The sequence below is a fragment of the Zingiber officinale genome, chromosome 10B (genome assembly GCF_018446385.1).
Source record: "Zingiber officinale cultivar Zhangliang chromosome 10B, Zo_v1.1, whole genome shotgun sequence".
NCBI classification, from domain to species: Eukaryota; Viridiplantae; Streptophyta; class Magnoliopsida; order Zingiberales; family Zingiberaceae; genus Zingiber; species Zingiber officinale.
Window position 1 is genome coordinate 17,471,285 of NC_056005.1, and position 15,888 is coordinate 17,487,172.

A 15,888-nucleotide genomic window follows, 5' to 3' on the forward strand; every position below is an offset into this window, starting at 1 on the left:
TGATCGGTCCACAGACCGATCCAGGCACTAGCCGTTGCGACGCAACGGCTAGATTTCTTCTGTGTTTCTTCGTTTTCTTCGCAGGTTATAAAAGGAGGGCTGCTGCTGCGAGCCTTCTTCTTCTTCTCCTGGTTCTTGCTCCTGCGATCTGAGCTTTGTTGAGCTCCCCATTTGCTGAAGCTTCGCGTGAGCTTCCGTCGGCTGGTTGTCTAGCTGCTGTGCTTGAATCCGTGAAGTTGTTGCTTCATCAACGGACTTCAGTCGACAACAAGAAGGCAAGAAAACTTGGTAGTGTTTGTACATTCATATTCTTCTTATTTGCTTTCTCTATTGTTGTACTCCTTATTGCTGTTGCAAAGATTATGGCGAGGTTTCTCCACCCACAAGGAGTTTATATTAGCCGGTTCTCCGGGGACTCATCCACCGACGGATTGATAGGCTTCGTCCACCTTACGGACACGCCGAGGAGTAGGAGTTTATCTCCGAACCTCGTTACATCATCGCGTTGAGGTTTGATCTTTCTCATTTGTGTTTCTATTTTGTTATTTCCGCTGCGCTAACCCTAATCGTAGGAAGAAACGCGAAGATTTGAGGTCGGCTATTCACACCCCCCTCTCTAGCCGCGACCATCGGTCCTGTCAATGAAAAACACCTCATTCTGATATTCAAATTGAAAGTTATGACATTCGGAAGTTTGCTCTGTCTGAACTTCCTCGTTTCATGTCAACTCCCTATTGGACTTTCGACGATCAAGTGTCTGGTCAACTATGACCCACTTGGACTTTTCATTTTGTGCCAAGTGTTTAGCTCCCAGTTGATCCACTTTATATTTAATCAAATTCCCAACTAGGTTTGCCTAGTTCCAACTTGGTCTTCCACTACCTACTCTCACTGGAACTTTTATTGCCTAGTTCTTAATTAGAACTTCCATTGTTTAGTTCTCAACTAGATGTTCTACCGCCTAACCTTGCTAGGACTTTCATTACCTAGTTTTTAACTAGGTCTTCCACCACCTAGCTCGGCTAGAACTTGTATTGTCTATTTCTCAACTAGGATTTTTATTACTTAGTTCTCAACTAGGTTTTCCACTACCTAGCCCCGCTAAGACTTTCATTACCTAGTTTCCAAATAGGTCTTCCATCACCTAGCCCTGCTAAGACTTCCATTACCTAGTTTTCAAATAGGTCTTCCACCACCTAGCCCCGCTAGGACTTCCATTATCTAGTTCTCAACTAGGACTTCTATTGCCTAGTTCTCAACTAGGTTTTCTACTACATAATCCCGCTAGGACTTCCATTACATAATTCCTAACTAGGTCTTTTACTGTCCCATTAGGACTTTCATTCCTAGTCCCATTATGACTTTTACTGCCTAATTTTACTAGGACTTGCACTACATATTAATCAAATATCGAAACCCCAACTCAAGTACACTCGAGCTGGGTCAACTTGGTCAATCTTGATCAAGGGTCGATTGCACCAGCAAGAGGTTGATGCCGAGATAGAATCTGAGACTCAGATGGATATTCGAGACGGAGATGGAGACTGCTGCTGAGATGGAATCCGAGATTGAGATGAAATCTGAGACTAAGATGAATTTTGACGCCAAGATAGAATCCGAGACGAAGATGGAATCCAAGATTGAGATAGAACCCGAGACTGATATGAAATTTGAGACCGAGATGAAATCTGAAACTGAGATAGATTTTAGAATTTGGTTCCTTGGTTGGACCTAATGTGCAGAGAGCTAGGAGTATGCTAGATCTTATGTGAGCTAAATTGATTGTGATACGTAAGTGCCAAAAAGAGACCTCCCCATCATTGACCATAGGATTGTGCTACAACAAGCTGAATTTCACCAAATCGCTAAAGATTCTTTATTCCCTTCTGCTATAGATAAAACATATATTTTTATGTTATGGGTACATTGGTGGTATTTTAATTACAAGAGGCAAATGTGATAAAATTCAAACCTTCAAGTGCATTCTAGAACAAGCCTTTTAGATGAATAACCTTGTACTACTTCCATATTTTCTTGACATAGAAATATTTAAGAATTCTAAGATATTTTATTTCACAATAAAAATACAAAAATTATATTATTCAATAACATACTGATTTAGATATGTGGCTACACCACTCGAATTAGACGTTTAAGTATAGTCATACTAATGAGAACCCTATCTCAGGATTCATTCCATATTGACTATTATAAATTCAAATATAATTCATAGTAATAAAGTTATATTAATAGTACCTTTACATTTTGAATAAAGTGTACTAATCTATTATTTATAACTATTACCTTTTAAAAATTTTACATATAAATTATAATTAATAAATTATCCTTTAAAATCCCACCATTAATCTATAGCTAAATATCTGAATAAAAGAAATTATTTCTCTTTAGAGATATTTTTTATCCTAAATCATCAATTAATTAATTTTTATTGTGTGATAATTTCTTATATATATATATATATATATATATGATATCTGCTTATAAAATTTGTGTATAGATGATTTTTTAAAATTACCCTTGATGTTTATACATATCTCATAGAATCGTCTAACGTTGAAGTTGACCGGATCTTGTCGGAGTTGACTGGATAGATCTGGAATCAAGCCGAAGGTGTCGTGGCAGATGCAAAATGGTTTGAAAAGCTTAAAACCCGAGCTCAATCGAACCGGCTTTAGTTTGGAAACCGCCCCCTTGGCCACTCGCACGGGTCTCGTCTCGGTTCCTCTCCCGACGCGGCGCGGCGCTCCGGTCTGCGGACAACTCTCTTCGATCTCGCGCTCTATTCTTCTTCGAGGTCCTGCGATGGAGGGAGAAACGGGGCGGTGCGTCAGAGTTCTATGTCCAAAGAAGTCGCTCCTATCCTCCAGGAGCTGCGGCATCCAGTGGCTGATCGGATCTCCCCTCTTCTTCTCCTCCTTCTCCATCGTATCCTCCATCCGATGTCTCCATGCCGTTACCGAAGATGATCCATGTTCCCCGGACTTCGTCAAAGAAACAGGTCTTGTTCCACTCCCTTTCTCGTGACGAATTTGGTTGTTCACTAAGTAAAGTTGTATTGAAGTCGATCAAAAAGGCAATTTCCGTGTTAAATATTTTTGTTCATGGTACAAATATGAGGTTTTCATGTCTAGTCGTCCACAATTCGAGACTAGTGATGCTTGCAAACGTAGACAATAATTCTCAATGTAAAGTAGTTTTGTACGAGATCAATTGTGTCTACACTGTTTGAAATACTGAAACAATAATATTATACAATTATTTTACAGTTTTCATAAACATAAGGTGGTACTGAGGATGCAAGTTTGAATTTAACCTGCAGATCAGAACTTATTATTTTTTTGTAGATTGGAACTTACTAATTTTATGATATTTGACAAAGATGTATATTGGTTGTTCCATCAAAAGAACAAACTGATGTTCAACAGATTCTTGGTGGGAATGATGTTAGATGAAATGACTGTTTATTTAATGTGCTTCATGTGTTCGTGGAAGACATTCTTTTGATCAATATGAATTGTACTTTGATAATATAGTAGATATGATGTAGATTATGGTAGCTCTTGAGGTCATCAAGAAGCCATCAAATCCTCAGAAGTCAAAAACAAAAGCAGTGTTAATGAGCCCATGAGATTTTGCCATTGTATTAGAACAAGTAAAAATTGGTTGTTTCTTACCTTATCACGAGATTAAAAAAGTCACCAAATAAGAAATAAAACCAGCAATCAACCACTGATCATAGGGATCATCATCTCAACAACTGAAGTGGGGACTTGGATGGTGCCTTTGACATATATCAAAATATGAATGTGGTTGCAAAATGTTGTAGGGTAGTGCTGTCAACTAAGTTAATAGATTCTATTTGTATTTCTGGTCGCCTCTTGGAAGAGAAAAGATTGGTACCTTATCAGTACAAATTACTTGTGACACATTAAAGGTTGTCAAAACGATCAGTGATGATTAGTTATGTGTCTCATTGGTGACCCTAAGAAAAGCAACGGAGGATATAGAATCTAATGAGTTAATGTAAATAGCTGGTAGGTTTCTCGGAAGTTGTCAACCTATCCATGTTGATCTTGTTTTTCTATCACCTGGAGGTAAAATTTGGTTGCAAACATAGCTAGCTATTGGGGAGAGTATTAGCAGAGAATCTTTACCTTGGAACCTATGGGGTAAAGAAACTAAATCACTTCAAATCCACATGTACTCATGTCCAGATGGCAAATATTCTTTTTGATAGTGGTGGAAATCCTGACATTGCTTTTGGCAAAGATAACAAGAGCACCACCTAAGAGTTCTCTGAGTTCTTGCTAGCTGGACTACAAGGGGAAGCTTTATGGCAGAGATGGATATCTTCAACTTTCAATTTTGGTCCAGCAACAATTGACATTTGGGATGACAACAATTTATGATGATTGGGAAATTGTATTGTATATTCTTGTTCAAGATATAAATATATGATATTTATGCTCACAATCAAAGATTAATTCTCTTTAAGAACAAGGAGAATAGAACAAGGAGATTAGTTTTCCATAAAGAATGATTCTGCACAACATTGTTGTTTACCAAAGTGTCTAAAATAAAACAGTTCATGTTATTTATTTATTAAACAAAATTTTTTATTCTTGTTTCTCCATTATTTGCTGGTATGTGACTATGCAGTTGACATTCCTGCACTTGACTTACCCAAGTTTAATACCCTATATTCACTTGCAAAAATTTTGCATTCAAATTAGCCTCATGAACTTAAAGGACATACTCTCTTATCTCTATGTTCCCAGCATTGATTCATCCAACAACCATTACAGCTTATTTTTGTGTATTTATATTTATTTGTCATGAGTGTCTATTTTGTTCCAATTAGTTCTACAAATGGGTTTGACTTATTTTGTTCCATGAAACTAATAGCGTACAAGTTTCAAGAATATTATTGCTCTATACTTGCTTAATCAGTAGGGTTTCAAGCAATCTCTATGGTTAGTTACACTTGATATGTTTTGTTCTTTCTTGAATTGCAATTCTACCCTAAAATAAGGGTAAGTATATTTTTGAATTTAAATTGCAATTAAACTGCAGTTCAGTCTCTTTAATTTATATTATTTATTTTTATTTTTATAAATAACTCCTCTCTTTGTCTAGCAGATGAAATCAGGATGCTACTTTTAAAAGGGTTTGAAGTAATTGGTGCATTAATAATTGGAGATGGGAGTCCGGAGAAAAATGTTGGCAAGGCTGTTAAGATTTGTCGAAAGATGAGAGAATGCCTTCATGGTCCTGGAGAACATGATCTAATTGGTGCCACAACTGATTTGATGACTGATGATATTCATTTCTTTGTTTCATGCCTTGCAAATATTGAAAAGATGGAAGTTGTTAGGTCGGTTATTTATGATGACAATCCCGAAAAATATATCTGGGAGAAAGGTTGTCTGCTGAGATGCAACCTGGAATTCAAGTTGCCTATTTTCATTCCCTTAAATAAAACATCAGGTGCATTTCTTGCGGTCAGTAAGTTGAAACTCATTCCATGTATTTTACCTAAAAATATCTACATATTATGGGCAGGCAGGAACTATAAATGGCTAATTTGAATCTTCTCATATTATTCTACTTAACATATTGCAATCAGTAAGAGAGATGTGAGCAGATTTCAACAATAACTAGTCGGAATGTCTTAACTGTCTACTTGGACCTCTTCCATCACTAATTATTATGCATGCAGAATATCAAGAAAAAAGAATGGCTATTTTTTTTTTATTGTTCATATGTAAAATCTTCTTAGGTCTATTTTATAAAGTTTGGCATCACTATCACAATTGACTTGCCCTATTTATTCATATGACAGTTTGTCTGATTTTGTTTCCTTTGAATCATGTAGTTTTTTTCATTTCTAACTGTCACAGTCAAATTTAGCTTTTCAATAGTGAAGCCAATGATATAATGTCCTTGGGGTATTTACCTTTCCAGCATAGTACCTTCATGAGACTTTGAGCGTTGTGGATGGCAAATCGGTAGCAGGTTTTATGCCTGTGAAGCAGAACTCCACATGACAAATAACTATTATTTTTTATTGAGTTAAAAATTATGTTCGTTGTGCTACTTAGTTGCATCACCTGACATTTGCTATATTGTCAGATGTTGCAGAAATTGTTTCCTTATCCATTGATGCTGCTGCTGCCAAATTGAGAGATCCACATGTTGTATACCTAGTTGAAGGTTCAAATATTAACACAGAGGAGTCAACTCGTTCTGCTATCTTGCATGGTATGGTGTTGAATTTGGTTTCAGGTCATTCTTTCTCCAAGTCGGTGGAGACTTCTACTAAGGATCTACCATGTTCGTATTTTCTTACCAAGCATAAGGGCATCTCATTATCAGCAATAAGAGAGGTAAGTTATATGTCTAAGTTTATTTTTTTGCATTAGCTTGTTTTTGTGTGGTTGAGTTTGGAGTGTAAATATTTGAAAGAGGTAAGTTATATACTTATGTATCTAATTTATGTATCATGGTTGCTTTTATGTAAGTTAGATGTCTTACTTTATCTTTTGCATCAGTTTGTGTGTGGTTGAGTTTAGATTGTAAATATTTGAGAGGGGTAGGTTGTATACTTAATACTTTTATATCTAATTTATTTATCATTTCTGTGTGGTAGACTTTCGATTACAAATAATATTAGATTCCAATGATACAACCTCTATCTTTTTGGGTTATATGTTTCATCAATTAATAATATGGAAAACATGACATCTCTCTAGACCTTTAAACTTTCTCTTCTTGATCTCAATTAATTAGGTCAGGCAATCTTGTAGTGAATATATTGGCTTGCTACTTTCGTACCTGCTTACATATTTTAGGAAGTTCTATAATGTATATATTATTGTTTTCTGCACTTTGTGGTATTATAATAATGGATAAGATGCTTCCAATTGCATTGTGACTGTTCTCTCAATTAGAATGCAGATGCTATCCAAATAGCTGTTCTATTCAATCAGTCAAGAAAAAATTGCAAGTCAATTGCTCCAGTTGCAGAATATTTTCCAGGTTCTGTTGGTTTCTTTATTTCTACAGTTTCATATATTCTCCACGTCTGTGTGCTTTATGGTTTGATAATAATGTCCTCTGTTTTCAGTCACTGAACATGCAAAAAACCTAAGTTTTAGCTTCAAGCTTGATGTCCTATGCTACTCAACTGAAGATTTTACAATTTCTGCGGCTCTCTCTGAATTAGTTATCCCCGGTTTAGTTGATCAGTTAAATAACATGAAGAGGGTTCTCATATCAGAATTACAATCACAACAGCCTCAGGTAATGCTTACATTTTAGGAAGTCTTATCAACTATTCAATTGTATCAAGTTCTAAATTTTGCATTGTCATTTGCTTTTATTTTATGTCCATTTAACTATACATTAAAAGGGTCCCAGTCATTGTAGCTGTAGGAGCCTCATCAATAAGTCTCATTTTATTAAATAATTTTCTCAAGAATATATTAATGCCTCAGTAGCAAGCTTTACATTCTTCTTAGGAGTCTTGTTATCTTGCTAAAGTTTTCTTTAGGACACATTAATGAAACCGCTATTGGGTTTTTGAACTTCGATTCATAAAGTAGCATCCTTTTTTTTTTTTTTGCTGAGCTATACACAATATCTTGTCTGAGTCCATCTTAGGTAGACTGCACACCCTTATGTTCACATTCATAATGCAATATTAATAACTCTATATCTCCTCTTAAAGAATTTATTCCGACCGCACATAACTATCATATTGAAATCCATCTAATCGAAATTGGGAATTTGTTTCTTAAACTTATATTCATTGTTTTTCTTTTATGCTATTTTAAATTTACAGTACCCTTGTTTCACTTGGAGTAGAGCTATATATGGGTATATATTAATCTTTTTGATGTATCCTTATCTTGTTGCAAATTGGCCAACTATTGATCTCATCTAATTTACACCAATATTGGAATTTGTATTTGCAGTTTTGTCCATATCACTTCCTGCCACCTGGGTTATTGCACCCGATAACAGCTATCTATGATCTCAGATATGGTGAGACGGAGATGAAACAAGGTAATAAAAGATCTAGTGCTTGATATGCAAGTTATCTGCGATTATCACTACATTCCATTATGATTATTTTTGAACTAAAGATGGTCAAGATGAAAAGTTTATGGTAACCTATTTAAGTGGTTTGTGCCTATATTCTTCAGTGGAAATGAGGAAAGCTTTGCATTCAAGATTAGGTCTGCCCTTGGATCGTCCTCTACTGCGTATTGCTAATGCCTTAAATTTTGACATGAAGAGCATGAAAACTATCAACCCATTGAAATATGGTATTTATTTATCCTTTTTATTTTTGAATATGTTATGTATTGCTGCTTTAACTATGGTAATTTACTAGTTTAAGTTGAGAGTGGATTATGGTATAAATGGTTCTTCTTTGTGGTTTCATATAATACTTTTGATGTGAAAGATTATATTAAGCTTGTGCAATTGGTTTTGTGTGTGAAAAATAGGTACTCCATTGCTTAAAGATGTTCATAATGAGATTCCAAGTAGTGGCGGTTGGTTCTCTGATACTATATTGGTTCTCTGATACTCTATATTATTGAATATCTTTGCTTGTTTTTCTTCTTCTAGTCATTCTTTTATGGTGCACAATGGCTTTTTATTAAATGGATTTTGCAGTTTCTGGAGGCATAATCTCTTTGATTGATGGATCATATGAATACTACCATTACCTTCTTCAAGGTTTTGATGACAATGTAAGGTTATTACGTTTTCTCAACAATATGATCTGCTTTGTTGATAGAATGCTTGTGCATATTTATGTAAGGTTCTAACTCATTATGCTCTTTCATAAGTGTTATGGGTCTTTATGCAAACAAGTTACATGGTACATTTATACTAATTTTGTATAAACAATAATATTCATGTATAGATAGAGGGAAGCTGCTACTTAAGGTTGTTACATCTGAGTAATTTTCCTCCCATGGTATGAGGTTTATATCTAGTTATTGTCTTCTTTTAAAAGGTAACCTAATTTTTTCAAAGAACAAGAAGTAAACATAGGTGGCAAGGTAAATGCCGAGGTAGAATATAGGTATAATCTTAGCAATAAGCGAACTCATTTGGATACACTCGTATAGAGTACACAAAGCTTTCTTGTGACAATCAAGTTGCAATACATATAGTTTCAACCATGCGTTTTATGGGAGAAATTGATAGTCATTTTATTAGAGAGAAAGTACAATCTAATGACATTATTACTTCTTTTGTAAATTCTAATAATATTTGCTAACCAAATTGTAAGATTAATATTTTTGTAACAAGCTTAGCTTTATAGGTCTTTGTGTAAATAAATAAAGTTATATAGGTCAATTTGTAAGGTTTCATATACTTGATGATATGCATTTTATAAGTAGAGGGGGCTACCTACGGATGTATCATCAATAATTCTCCTCACAAAAAGAATTGCATGAACAGTGGCCCTAATACAACTTTGGCCAATATTGCGGTTTACAGTAAGGCATACCTTTAAGATGCTGCTGATTCATCAAGCCACCCCGGGTTAAGATAAACCATTTGTAATCTGTTTGGCTGTGAATCATGCAAAGTAAACTTATAAGATTCCAAATGACCCTCACATATTAATTTGGAGCAAATCTACCATTTTAGCTGCTTATCAGTACAGGCTCCCTGATCTCCATGTTTTAACTGTCAAAAGCAAACCATTTTACCTTTAGTTTTTTTTTTTAAATTTTTTTATTTATTCTGTATCATTAATGAAATAATGATAATAGGGCTGGGGATGTGCTTATCGCTCCCTGCAAACTATTTTATCATGGTACCGACTTCAACGGTACACATCACTGAATGTTCCTTCACACAGGTTGGAAAATCTGCAACTCCTTTTTTGTTAATTGTTTTGCCTATATAGATTTAGCTGATCCCAAATTGTTTTTTCTTTCAATGCATTCAGGGAAATTCAGCAGGCTCTTGTCGATATAGGCGATAAGGAACCTTCTTTTGTTGGATCACGTGAATGGATTGGAGCAATTGAGTTAAGCTTTGTCTTGGACAAACTTCTTGGAGTAAGAACTATGGTCTTTCTATAAAACTTTAAAAATCTTGTAAATGCGTTCTTTCATCTATATTTTTGCTCAGTTTTTGAGACACTCAATATACTTTTTAAACTGTCTGAATTACAAACAATATGATGACCATACTACCAGAAATTTGATTTTAGATAATATGGGACGTATTGGCAGGTTAGCTGTAAGATTATGAACGTGAGATCTGGAGAAGAGCTTCCAGAGAAATGCAGGGAGATTTCCATGCATTTCGAGACACAAGGAACTCCAATCATGATAGGTAGGTCTTTATTACAATAGCCTATAAAATCTTGTATCAGAAATAAAGAACTTCAATTTCTAGGCTTTATTGCTCCACATATTTCGTTTTTTTCATTGTGGTTTTTTCAACAATTACATTAGTATGGGAAATGGCTGCGCACTCAACTAATCCATTTCAATTCTCATGCCCTAATAATTAAAAATGCAGGTGGTGGTGTTTTAGCATATACCCTTCTCGGAGTTGATTACAATGAAGTAAGTGGGGATTGCGCATTTCTTATCCTGGATCCACATTACACAGGCAGTGATGATCTTAAGAAGATTGTGCATGGTGGATGGTGTGGGTGGAAGAAGGCTGTTGATAGCAAAGGCAAGAGCTTCTTTTTGAAGGATAAGTTTTACAATCTTCTCCTCCCACAAAGGCCCAACATAGTTTGAAATTCCATTTGATGCAATATTGGTTGAGAACGAGATGATTATTTATCTAATCTATGGAAAGCAGGGCTCTGTGAAAAGAGAAAGAGATTTTTTTTTTTTTTTGAAAAAAAATCTTTTGAAATGTTTTAGGAAACAAGAGAATATAGTGTATAATTAATTTACTGGTTCAAATGGAGCCTCTTTTTCTGATAATAAAAAGGGCTCAGAATTCATGCCAAAGTCGTAGAGCGTTGAATTGTTCAAATAGTTTTATTTTCTACGTTCTATTTAACGTCAAGATCATTTTGGATTTCTTTCCCAATTAATATCATGTCTTGTTAATCATATCCTATCATTTTGACAAATGAATAGCTTGTCATATTACATAAATTTACTTTTGAAGTATTTATTTATTTTTCTAATATTAATTATACTCACTGTTCAAATTGAAATATATACAAATTAGTCATGCCAAGCTCGGATTGATCGTAGGTCTCGTTTCTCGAAATTTTCACTAATTTGCACACAAATTTTCACAAGTCATTACAATTTAGAATCAACAAATTTACTAACAAATGGTGATGAATAAAGTAAAACAATTGCCACTAAATTTAGATTGATGCTTGTACTGTGCGATAAATCTTTAAAAGACTCATAAATCCTTAATTTGTTTTCGCCTCACCAAACAATTCCATTCAGTTCATAAGGTGTAGAGCAACGAGAAGATACTAAAAAAATTTAAATAAGATAAATATTTTTTAAAAAATTAAATAAGATAAATATTTTAAAAAATATTGTTTTAAATATGCATAGATAATATATTGAATTTATCCAATAAACTGATTGAGTCTACCTTTAGAATTAAAAAAAATAGAAAGTTAAAATACAAATATGTAGAAATTTAATCAGTTCACGTTTTTAAACTGAATCAAATTAATGTACAAGAAAAATCAAATTTAGAATCAGAGTTTAATCTCATTTAAATAAAACAAGGCCGCTTCAATCAAAAAACGAAAAAAAGAACAAAAATAAAAAGGGCACCTCAGTTTTTTAACCCATCTTTAAAAGGGCATCCTTTTTACTTTATTGTCAAAAGATACCCACCCCAGTACATTTGCCATCCTCTCCCTAATTTAGTGTTCATCTGGGTTTTGAATGTTTTCAGATCCATTCGTCGCTCGTCGGACGAGCGGGCATGAACAAAATCAATCCATTTAGATTTTAGTTCACTTCTCAGAAAAAAAAAAACTCAAACATTTCCATCACTCGTTCTAACTCTCTCGTTTGTCCTTTACCATCTTCGCTGATCAACTCCCTCGTTACCTTCTTGCCTCGCCTGTCTACCTCTGAAGCTTCCTCTCTAAGCTTGTCTAAAGCTATTAGACATATAAGAAAAAAATCAATACATTTAGGGTATATTATGAGGAATAAAATAATCCAATGTTATTTGATTCAACTAGTACAATAAAAATTTATTTATTTAAAAGTTTTAATACATTTGGGTATATTATGGGGAATATAATCTACTTGAACATTTCCTGTATAATCCTTGGTTCAATCCAAAAGACAAACTATTAGGAACACTGTTCATTGTCACAATGTATTTTAATATCTAATTCATTGTCACATAATGCAATTGGTTACAACAAGTTCAATCCATAATGACATTCATCTAATAAGTTTTGTCCAAAATAATATCATGACGGTCCAAAGTAAATCAAAATATAAGTACCAATAATATAATTCAAATCTCTAATTCATTTTGGATTGATCTCATAGAGCTACTTCACCACATAATCTCTCCTAAATACCTTTGGTAATATAAATAAGTTGTTAACCTTGTGTTCATTCTTGAGAATGTACTCTCGACATCTATAATTTCTTGCTGAAAGAACTCAGAAAGTTCCATTAACACATCATATATCCTTATTTTTCTATCACTGCTCTCGATTTATTTCTTGACATAGATGGAAATTCCCTTCATCTCCTCATTAGCATCTGTAATAGCAATAACATATTTGTGAATCTCTTCTACAAAGTCATCTAGAACATCATCAAACTTTCTATTTTTTTCTTCTAGTGGTTAGCTTCTTGCTTGATGGACAAATTGATGAATCTAGAGTCTCCATCTCAGATTTCCTTGGTTCATCTCTAACATATTCTTCATCTTTGCGACCTTCAGCCTATTCGTCAATTTCACGCTCAAACATCTCATCCTTTTCATCGTATAAATTTATCTCTTCTACTACATTAGCTGGGGTTTCTGCACCAACTCTTGTGGCACGATCTTGCCCCATAGCCCGAGGGCTAGACCGGTCATCCTCAAGAGGGTTGGATACCTGTAAGATGGGCTCACCTTGATAGTTGTATAAAGATGAGATCATTTATAAATTGATGATGATGAGAGTAAATGTAACCACCATTTACTGAACTTACTGGAGGTTAAATTATAATTCATGAGTTAAATTCAGGATTAGACATTAGGATGTCTAGATTAAAATCTATACAATGTCAAAATTGAGAAATACATACACTCTTTATTAGTAAAGAGAAAAATATTGTAGCATGTGATTTATACCATATGTGCAATAGCGATAATAGGGTGATAGGAGAATGAATCTATGCTTCTCTGCTATGTGAGACCCTTAAAATTATGAGATAATCTCGATTTTACCCTTAGTGACTATTTAGCTATCTACTTGAAGTTTTATTAGTGTATGTTATTTTAGCATGTATCATAATGAATGGATGATTCGGTCTATGGAGCATAACTAAAATAGCAAATGATTAGAATGAATATATTCTAACTAAAAAGAAAGAATAAAATAAATTTACATCTTTGATATTTGTTTACTAGTCGATCAATTATATTTTTTTATTTACATAAATTGTGATTGTGAATAATTGTATTGATTAGAGATATTGAATATGCTTTCGACATAAGAGTCATTAGAAGATATTATAGATATTCGTAAATAATTTAATTTGAGATAAATACAAAATATTGATATTTCTAATTTATTTTGATGAGCAGCTATGTGAAGTGTGATAACTTTCTTAGTTTTGATTGCTTAAAATGCTTGTTTTCGTATGAATTATTTTTACTCAAGTATGTATTGGATGTTCTTATTTAGTCTTTATGGATATTTGGTCTTTGTGACTTACTTGGACGAGTGAGAAATATTGATAGTGGGGTAGTGAACATGCAGTTATCACAAAACTATAGTGTAAAAAACTGCTCACTTATCTCCTTTATTAATGCATCCAAGTAGAGATGAAGAGGCAGCTGGAACTTTTGGTGCTTTGGCAATTGAGAATAGTCTTTGTTTATGCGAGAGGAAGATCTGCTCAAGGGGGGATTTGACTCGTTGAATTGGTGAAGGACTATTCATCTGGTAATTGTTCCTCCGATGATGAACAAGAAGAGCAAAGACTCACTAGCAAAGATTGTAAGCACATGAAATACCTTTGAGATGTGATTTCGTTGCCGAAATTCAATCAAAGCACCTAATCAAGGCAAGAGGTATAACCGATGGAGTTTGCTCCATTTGCATTCTGACGTCGCCGATGAAATCATAACCTTACTATCGTCGTTGCACGAAATCGCAACCGAGTTGCCATGTCCTGTTGTTGCAGGGCCAAGTGCAGCAGCCACTTCCCACAAAGTTTTCCTCCATTTTTGGCCGATGGGCAAAAAGCAGTAGATGGCGGCGAGTGTTGGTAGTGTTTTAGGGTTAGCGTTTCACTTATGCTTCAATTAAACTATAGCTTTTTATCGAGCCATGTAGGAAAGTTTTTAAAATACCTAAATCATGTACCCTAGTTTCAAAATTAACTAATCGAATACCCCCATTCCATTTTTGTCTTTGTCAGTATTCCCAGTTGACTGCTACAATTGTAGCAATCAAATTGATTGTTTTTTTAAATGACTAATTAATATTCAAAAAATCACTATTCTCAATATAGTAGGTTAAATTGATGCTTGAGCATAGTTATATAATTAGGAGAACTAGATAAACAAATATGATCTGGTTTCATGTCGTTTCGAGTTCTCTAAGTCCATCAGCTAAGTTTGGCCAAAATCGACTAATGGACCTAGAGAGCTCAGAATAATATGAAATCAATTCCTATGTATTTGTCTAGTTCTCCTAATTATATAAATGTTCTTAAATATCAATTTGACCCACTATATTGAGTGTAGTAATTTTTTAAACATGAATTATATATAAAAAATCTAATTTTTATTTAAAAAATTACTGTTGTCAATATATTAAGTCAAATTGATGTTTAAAGAAATGGAAATAATCATAAGAACTAGACGAATTTATAAGACCTGGTTTAACGTCATTCTGAGCTCTCTAGACTATCAACCGATTTTGGTCGAATGAACCTAAAGAGTTTCAATCAAAATCGATTGATGGACTTACAGAACTCAGAATAATGTGAAACTAGATCCTATGAGTTTCTCTAGTACTTATGATTATATACATACTCTCAAATATCAATTTGACCAAATATATTGAGAGCACTATTTTTTTTTTTAATATGAATGTATCCGAAAAATCTAATTCTTGTTCAAAAAATTACTTATCTCAATATAGCGGGTCAAATTGATGTTTGAGGGTATTTATATAATCAGGAGAAGACATGAAGCTAGTTTCTATGCATTCATCTAGTTCTCTTGATTATATCCATGTCCTCAAATATGAATTTGATCTATTATATTGAGAGTAGTGATATTTTTAAATATGAATGTATCTTAAAAATTTAATTCATATTAAAAAATCATTGCTCTCGCTATATTGAGTTAAGTTGATATTTAAGGGTATAAAAATAATTATAAGAACTAGACAAGCTCATAGGATTTATTTTAATGTTATTCCAAACCCTCTATGTCCATTAATTGATTTTGGCTAGGAATGATTATATACCATTGCATAGAGTTCATATATTCCTATTGATGTAGTTGGTTATTATGTAAGTAACACTACACTGTGTCATTGTATACAAATCCTGTTAACTAAATCTCCTACGAGTGATTTACGATTATGTCTCTATTACGATATTGAGAGAGTTGACAGTGATCAGTATATCCTGT

At 33.8% G+C, this 15,888-nt stretch overlaps 1 protein-coding gene and 1 long non-coding RNA gene across 3 annotated transcripts; one reads left to right on the forward strand and one right to left on the reverse strand.

The window, feature by feature from the left end:
• The first annotated feature begins 2,694 nt into the window (after positions 1 to 2,694).
• Positions 2,695 to 10,910, forward strand: LOC122029575 (probable Ufm1-specific protease). The gene is made up of 13 exons (XM_042588622.1): positions 2,695 to 3,019; positions 5,161 to 5,508; positions 6,154 to 6,407; positions 6,972 to 7,059; positions 7,148 to 7,323; positions 7,998 to 8,088; positions 8,229 to 8,351; positions 8,535 to 8,582; positions 8,707 to 8,783; positions 9,822 to 9,910; positions 10,001 to 10,112; positions 10,290 to 10,392; positions 10,582 to 10,910. Exons 1-13 carry the CDS (start codon positions 2,824 to 2,826, stop codon positions 10,809 to 10,811), a joined length of 1,935 nt encoding a protein of 644 aa, XP_042444556.1. The 5' UTR covers positions 2,695 to 2,823; the 3' UTR covers positions 10,812 to 10,910.
• A 940-nt stretch (positions 10,911 to 11,850) lies between these two features.
• Positions 11,851 to 14,529, reverse strand: LOC122028600. 2 transcript variants are annotated; one of them, XR_006124875.1, is made up of 3 exons: positions 14,257 to 14,529; positions 14,034 to 14,182; positions 11,851 to 12,166 (listed from the first exon to the last, which is right to left on the reverse strand). It is a non-coding gene; the product is annotated as an uncharacterized LOC122028600 (long non-coding RNA). The 2 variants fall into 2 exon arrangements; XR_006124874.1 differs by having other exon boundaries at positions 11,851 to 14,182.
• Between the last annotated feature and the right edge of the window lie 1,359 nt (positions 14,530 to 15,888).

What these genes read in the sequence shown, in the direction of transcription:
- LOC122029575 (XM_042588622.1), top strand. Translation starts at nt 2,824, where the DNA reads ATGGAGGGAGAAACGGGGCGGTGCGTCAGAGTTCTATGTCCAAAGAAG. An exon ending in TGAGATTCCAAGTAGTGGCG is followed by an intron (nt 8,583 to 8,706) that starts GTTGGTTCTCTG and finishes TGGATTTTGCAG; the next exon opens with TTTCTGGAGGCATAATCTCT. An exon ending in TTCAAGGTTTTGATGACAAT is followed by an intron (nt 8,784 to 9,821) that starts GTAAGGTTATTA and finishes TAATGATAATAG; the next exon opens with GGCTGGGGATGTGCTTATCG.